Raw genomic sequence first — 8,175 nt, 5'->3', positions numbered from 1 at the left:
TGACTCTGACAACTCCAATACCGGAAGCTCTTCAGATGACAGCGATGATGAAAAGGTGGAATGCCTTATGGCTGACATCGAAGAAGAAGCTGAGGAGGTATTTGACTTTGGCTCACCTGAATTTACTCACAGTGATTTAGTTACTGCTTTACACGAAATGGCTAATGAATACAAAGCATTATCCAAGGAGTTCGAGGAAGTAAAGGCAGAAAGAGCTGACCTAAAAGATAAGTCAAGCGAATCAAGCTGCATGCAACAAAAAGAGCTTGATGGTCTTAAGGTCAAGCTAAGTCTGCTGGCTACTGAGAACGACACCTTGAAAAGAGTATTCCAAGCTACCTTGATTGAGAATAAAAAACTACTTGAAACCATTAAGGCTTGGAATAAATCTTCTGTAACCATTGACAAGATTCAAGAAATCCAAAGACCGGCACATGATAAGACCGGTCTAGGGTTTGGAACAAATGAACAGTCTAAGTCCTGTATTCAGTCAAGCCTGGACAAAGGCAATCTTAACAAAATAAGATTTGTCAGGTCCAGCACGATATATGAACACGATAAGTGCAGCTTTGACAAAAATCCGAAAGTATCTAACGAACGAAGTTCTAAGCATAGAGGGCTGGGATATGTGGATCCCCAGATCTCTAATCAAAGAGGAACTTGGATCAAACCTAAACCTAATGAAAGAAGAAAGGGAAACCAATCTAATTTCAAAAGGCCATGGAATGAGTCTAACTACTCTAAGAAAATATGGTCAAAAGAGAAGCCTTACCAGTACTTTAATTGCAGGCCAGTTCAAAAGAGGTACAGGCTAACTGATAAAAATCAAAAAGGCAAGCAGCACACAGCAACCTCACAAGCACACACATTTACTGCCTATTGACAGCACAGATTTCTGGACACACACACGGGCAAACCTGTAAGGGTGTTCCAGGTGTGGGTCCCGAAAGGGCTAATCCGACCTGGACCCTACTAGATATGGGTACCAAAAGTTCTTCACTCTTTGCAGGTACTAAAAGTCCAAACGGGCGAGAAAACCACCAGGTTTTGTCAATCCTACTCATCCTCAATATATTTATAAACTTGACAAAGCTCTTTATGGATTAAAACAAGCACCGCGTGCTTGGTATGACACATTACTAAAATTTTTACTGGAACATGATTTCCAAATTGGAACGGTCGATAAGACCCTGTTTAAATTTGTAAAAGGTGATCATGTGTTACTAGTACAAATTTATGTTGATGACATTATATTTGGGTCAACTAACCCCAAGTTGTGTTCAAAGTTCTCTAAGCTGATGCAGGAGAAGTTTGAAATGAGCATGATGGGCGAGCTAAACTTCTTTCTTGGACTTCAAGTGAAGCAACTTGAAGCTGGAATATTTATCAATCAATCCAAGTATGCCAAGGAATTGGTAAAGAAGTTTGGAATGGAACAATGCTCAACTGTATCTACCCCCATGAGTACATCAATTAAGCTTGATAAAGATGAAGGGGGAATTCCGATCGAGGTAACCATGTATCGAGGCCTTATTGGCTCATTGCTTTATTTGACTGCCAGTCGACCGGATATTATGTATTCAGTCTGTCTATGTGCTAGATTTCAAGCAGCACCTAAGCAATCTCATTTCATTGCCGCCAAACGAATAATTAAATATATTAAAGGAACTACTAATGTGGGTCTTTGGTATCCCAAAGATTCAAATCTTAATCTTATTGGCTATTCAGATGCAGACTATGCAGGGTGTAGAATTGATCGCAAAAGTACAAGTGGCACATGTCAATTCCTTGGAGATAGACTGATTTCGTGGTCAAGTAAGAAGCAGACATCAATTGCTACCTCGACCACCGAAGCAGAATACCTTGCTGCTGGCAGCTGTTGTGCTCAAATACTCTGGATTCAACAGCAGCTTAAGGATTATGGAATCCGATCGAGTGAAGCTCCAATCTACTGTGACAATACAAGTGCCATAGTCATCACTCACAATCCAGTGATGCATTCTAGAACAAAGCACATTGATGTCAGGAATCACTTTATCCGAGATCATGTCTTAAAGAAGGAAATCAGGCTGGAATACATCTCTACCGATCAGCAAGCAGCAGACATATTCACCAAGCATCTACCGGACGCTAAGTTTTCGTATTTTCGAAATATTCTTGGCTTAGTAGATTTAAGTTAGTATGCATGTGTTTAGGGGGAATAATTGCCATTATGACATTAATAGCTTAGCCATTACATTGTCATAAATATTGGCATATCATCCGCCCTTAACTAGTGTCTGACAGGCTTAGTATTAGCAGCCTTGTGCTTTGAACCAGTTGACATTTTGGGCGCGGTGATTATACTCTTCAAAACTTTTTGAATTTCAAAAACACTTTTTCATGACGTCACCCTATGGCCCATAGGTTCCTATATATACGTCTTTACACTCGTATATCAACCTTTCACCGTTGCTACAGCTTTCATATTGTATTAAACGCTCCATCGAATTACTCTCTGGATTTTGCTTACTCTCTGCTCAAGCTCTTATCTACAGATATCATGTCGATCCAGAAGACTTGTCTCGCAATCAACTTTGACTCCGTTGCTAAGGCAAACAATGCGGGAATAACTGAGGTCTCCAAAACTGAGCCTCTGCATCCCACCAAATGGCTCAACAAGTCCACGATTCTCAAATTCCTGAACAAAAAGGAGACTGCGGTCGACACCTTGCCCTCAACCGCAAAGGTTATTGCTATCCCTCAACCGCTTTCAACGATTCTCAAAATATTTATAATATCACATTTTTAGATTAATTAAATATATTTTTTTGATATTCTTTATTTTATTTATATATGATAAAAAAAATATGATTTTTTTTAAAATATTTAATTTTAATTGTATGAATACACAAAACTATTGCATTTTGAGTAATTTTTTAAGTAAATAAAAAATTTAAAATATAAGAAAAGTTAGTTTAAGGACAAATTTGTTATTATTATTAACGTATTTATTTTATATAAAATATAGTATTACAAAGATGATTGAAATAATTTTTAGTAATCTTTTAGTGTATTTATTATAAGTATAATTGATTGTTATAATTAGTTAACTTATTGATTAATGATTGTCATTTTTTTTCAGAATGGCAACAGTACAAGATTCGAGCGTATTGTATTTGCAGGCATCACATATATCATCAGTAGTTTGTTCGGAAAATATTGATGAAATTATTCGAGCGAAACGATCGGACAACTTGATTTGGAAATTATATACGGAGAATGGGTTACATAGCCGTGTTAAAGCATTTTTACATCATATGGGATTTTTCGGTGTTTTGCAGTGTGGATATCGTGTTTATGATCATCATTTGATCACTGCTCTGGTTGAACGATGGCGACGTGAAACCCACACATTTCATTTTAGATGTGGTGAGGCGACTATCACGTTGCAGGATATTTCAGTTATTTGGGGTTTACCAATTCATGGTGAGGTTATATCTGGTATAGATGCGTCGCATAAAGTGGGAGAATGGCAACACATATGTTTAAATTTATTGGGATATACGCCATTAGCGACACATTTCAAAGGCGGTCACTTGTCGATGACCTCTTTATACGAACACTGCACCTCCACATACATTGATGATAATAGTTCCGAGGTTGATGTTGTGAAATATAGTCGGTGTGTAGCATTGATGATTATCGGAGGAATAATGCTACCAGATTATCAAGGAGGATCGGCTAGATTGATTTTTTTACAACTGCTCCGGAACATTGATCGAATAAAATCTTACAGCTGGGGAGGTGCAGGTTTAGCGTTCCTATATCGTGAGTTGTGCAATGCAACGCGTATAGGAAAATCTAAAATAGCCGGACCTCTATATATTTTGCAGGTATAATTTTTAATGATTAAATGAGATTAAATTAATATTTATTTAATTATATTTTATACTCATGACAGGTATGGGAATGGAGCAGGATTAAATGTGTTAATCCTGATCGAACTGGCTTATCTCATTTTGTGGCCCCGAATCCTGCTGATGATATTATGCCATTTTCTCCCTACGGTGCTCGGTAAAAAAATTATTGTCATAACATGAACTCTGATTAATTTACTCGATATTTAATCATTTTTTTTATTGTAGGTGGAACAATGTTTTTAGTTATACTCATGCACCGACACACTCTTTTCGAATTATAAGAGACTCATTAGATCGTATGAATCATGATGAGGTATACTATGAAAAATATATAAACACTGCAACAATGAACTTGTTTATAGAAAATTTTAAGTAATTTTTTTTAGTTTTTATTTTGTAGTTTAACTGGATAGTGTACGACAGAAACGATCCAGATGTAAGAATAATAATGGATTCATACGACAATAATATTTGGCGATGCATTTGTCCTTTGATATGCTTTGAAATTGTGGAGATGCATCGTCCGAATCGAGTGTTAAGGCAATTTGAAATGTGTCAACCTATTCCAAGACCTGCAGTTGACAACGATAACCTCCACAACATCAACAGATCAGGTCATCGCAACACAGACTGGAGGGAATATCATGAAAATGCAATTAATGTTTGGAACAGAAGGTTGAATTATGTTGTCCAAGGTCAATTGCATGGAAGATCTAGGCAGACAGATGATGACTACTTTCGATGGTATGAGCGCATAACTGTTCGCACTATTTCTCCCACAATCAGCGGGATTGGTTTTCGACCATATCCCCAGAATTTGTTTGCTCCTGTACCACATGATATTCCACAACATTTCGGTACGCCTCCTATTGATCCCTATCAGTCACCTTCAGTATATGTTCCAGGGTCATCTGGTTGGCAAGACGGTGCAGGGCCTTCTGGTGGTTTTGAAAATGCAGGGCCATCTGGTGTTTTTGATAACACTGGGCCATCTGATGCATATGATGACGAGGATTATCGAACGCCATTTCAGAGCCATATCCAAAGTATTACCGAATTGATCAGCGATCAGCCACCTGGTTTTCCTAACACGTCGGCACCTCAAAGAAATGTTGTTTCACCAGTTATTTTTACAGGTTATTCAAATGAACAAAATCAGAGCAGTGAAGACATGACGATGTGGACCAAAATAATCCTCAAGGTTTTGTCCGCGTAGAGGTTCGCGTAGACGTAGGCCACGTGGTTGTGGAACAGATGGTCATTTACGTAATTGTAATTGTAACCACCTATCGTGATATATTTGTTAATGTGATTTATCTACACTTTAAGATTTATATTGTTTAATAACATATAATTTATTGGTAATAAATTTAATACTTATTATTTGAAATTATATATCATTTTTATAATATATTGTTTATTTTAAAAAAAAAACAAATATACAAATACAATAAAATGCATACATCTATTATTTTATTTAAACTCATTTATCTACACTTTAAGATTTATATCGTTTAATAACATATAATTTAGTAGTAATAAATTTAATATTTATTATTTGAAATTATATATCATTTTTATAATATATTGTTTATTTTAAAAAAAAAAACAAATATACAAATACAATAAAATGCATACATCTATTATTTTATTTAAACTCATTTATCTACACTTTAAGATTTATATCGTTTAATAACATATAATTTAGTAGTAATAAATTTAATATTTATTATTTGAAATTATATATCATTTTTATAATATATTGTTTATTTTTAAAAAAAAACAAATATACAAATACAATAAAATGCATACATCTATTATTTTATTTAAACTCATTTATCTACACTTTAAGATTTATATCGTTTAATAACATATAATTTAATAGTAATAAATTTAATATTTATTATTTGAAATTATATATCATTTTTATAATATATTGTTTATTTAAAAAAAATAAATAGACAAATACAATAAAATGCATACATATATTATTTTATTTAAACTCATTTATCTACACTTTAAGATTTATATCGTTTAATAACATATAATTTAGTGGTAATAAATTTAATATTTATTATTTAAACTCATACATGAAAACTGTACAAACAAAACAAGGTACACATTTATTATGAAAACACGAACGAAAAACATTATTATAATATTAATATCACGCGATACAACAATCTTCATATCTGATGTTCCTGAAAAAAAAATATATGAAAATTAATTTCAAAATTCCAAAATACACATATCATAATAATGTGAGCGATAAATTAAATATAATGTTTACCAATTATTGTGCCCGTCGTTGTCTCTCCCTGACCATCGGTTTGTCCATCTCATTCCTCACTCGAGTAGTTGTATCCCTACCAGCTCTTCTTCTTTCACGTCTAACCGGGTTGTGATGCAGCTCAAAGGTAGGAGGATCCCAATAGCGTTCATCGGCAAGAGGTTCAAATCTACCTTCATACGCCGCGAGGTATTTCGATATGTTGTACCATGACTGAACTAGGGTTGTCGGATCTAACGAATAGTATTTCGCAGTGCAAATAGCGTGAGAACATGGGATTCCAAAAATTGTCCATTTACCACATGAACAATCACTCGTTGATAACCTCACCACTTGTATATGTTGGCCGCGACTTGGTCTGCCCCCGGTCGCAACTGAAGCAGTTTGAGTCCGTACATCATATTTAACAACACGATGTTCGCTTGATTTTCTTGCCCATTTTTCATATTTGCGACATGTATAGTCCGACCACAGCTGATTTTCCTGAACCATGCGTTGACCCTTTGCCACACGTTCAACGAAGTATTGTACGCATCTTAAAAGAGTCAAGTGCACTATCGCAGATATAGGAAGTCTACGAGCTCCCTTTAACACACTGTTCAAACATTCAGACATGTTTGTCGTCATCACCCCACGACGCCAACCTCCATCATGAGCCATACTCCATTTCTCCTTTGAGATTCCAGCCAAGTACCTGTGTGCTAAAATATTTTTATTCCTGATGGCCTCCATTGTTGCGTCGAACTTACAGACTTGATGTTGTTTGCCCACCTCCCAACATAAATCTTTCAAATGCACATCTTTGAATCTCGCATTAAAATTTGAGCACACATGTCTCAAACAAAAACGATGCACACCATGCGGAGGTTTAAAATAGTGGAGATCCTCAGCTGCTCGAACAATACCCTTATGCCTATCAGAAATTAGGCATATTCCACTTTCACCACAAACAACATACTGACCAACATTTTCCAAGAACCATTGCCAGGAATCCGACGTCTCTTCATCCACGATTGCAAATTCCAGTGGCAACACCTGATTGTTTGCATCCAGAGTGACTGCGATCAGCATTTTGTGCTTATATTTTGTATACAAATGTGTGCCGTCAACGCTGATAATTTTCCGAAAGTGGCAAAATCCATCTATAGAAGGCCTGAATGCCCAAAAAACATAGTTCAATGTTTTTATTGATTCGTTGTTCGATCTAAGATGCTTCTACTCAACAACTGTTCCGGGATTATATTTGCACAGAGCACGCGTATATTTTGGAAGCAGTTGCACAGAACTCTCCCAAGTCCCATAAACAATTTCCACAGCGCGTTTTAGACTTCGCCACTCCTTCGTATACGAGATTTGGTATCCGTATTTATCCTTCACGCTCTCCATGATATATTTAATCTCGTACGAAGCATCACAACGTACAATACCCAACAACGTCTGTGCGACCATATCGCTATTCAGGTTATGATGATCTATGCCCACGTTGGTAGATATACACGTGTGAGGACCGCCATATCTTGTTATTTTCCAGTAGCCGTTTTTCTCTTTGAAAGAAGCTCGAAGACACCAACGACATCGGGCGGTAGAAGAATCATTTCTACACTGTACCTTCCACAGAATGCGTGTGCTATCGACTACACGATACTCACGCCTAGAAATTCTGACTGAATAATCTTTCACAGAAGCAATGAGATCATTCTTATCTTTAAATAACATGTGTACACCAAGTTCTCCTCTTTCCGGATTGTAATAACTTGCTCGTGCCCCGACAGGTACACCGATGGAATCCGGAGTCTCTTCTCCAAAGTATTTATTGAAAAATGAGGGCATCTCAGAATCAGTGGAGATAAATGGTACGACTTGCCTCTGTAATGTTTGGCGAGGTGGTGGACGAGATGACATCCCTTCATCGATATTTTCATGTGGGTTCACACGTTCATCATCATTCAAATGATCAGCGTCGTTGTCATCTTCTCCAGACTC

General features: G+C 36.3%; 1 protein-coding gene across 1 annotated transcript; it reads right to left on the bottom strand.

Annotated features, from left to right (window-relative positions):
* Positions 1–6,195: 6,195 nt before the first annotated feature.
* LOC140888421 (uncharacterized) lies at positions 6,196–7,263 on the bottom strand. Its single transcript, XM_073296095.1, has one exon. It carries the CDS (start codon positions 7,261–7,263, stop codon positions 6,196–6,198), a length of 1,068 nt encoding a protein of 355 aa, XP_073152196.1.
* Between the last annotated feature and the right edge of the window lie 912 nt (positions 7,264–8,175).

The sequence above is a fragment of the Henckelia pumila genome, chromosome 3 (genome assembly GCF_033568475.1).
Source record: "Henckelia pumila isolate YLH828 chromosome 3, ASM3356847v2, whole genome shotgun sequence".
Taxonomy (NCBI): domain Eukaryota; kingdom Viridiplantae; phylum Streptophyta; class Magnoliopsida; order Lamiales; family Gesneriaceae; genus Henckelia; species Henckelia pumila.
The sequence above is the reverse complement of the archived record's forward strand: the minus strand, read 5'-3'. Positions and strand labels throughout refer to the sequence as shown.

Bases quoted from the DNA above. Each gene is read 5' to 3' on its own strand.
- LOC140888421 (XM_073296095.1), bottom strand. From the start codon at position 7,263: ATGCTGATCGCAGTCACTCTGGATGCAAACAATCAGGTGTTGCCACTG.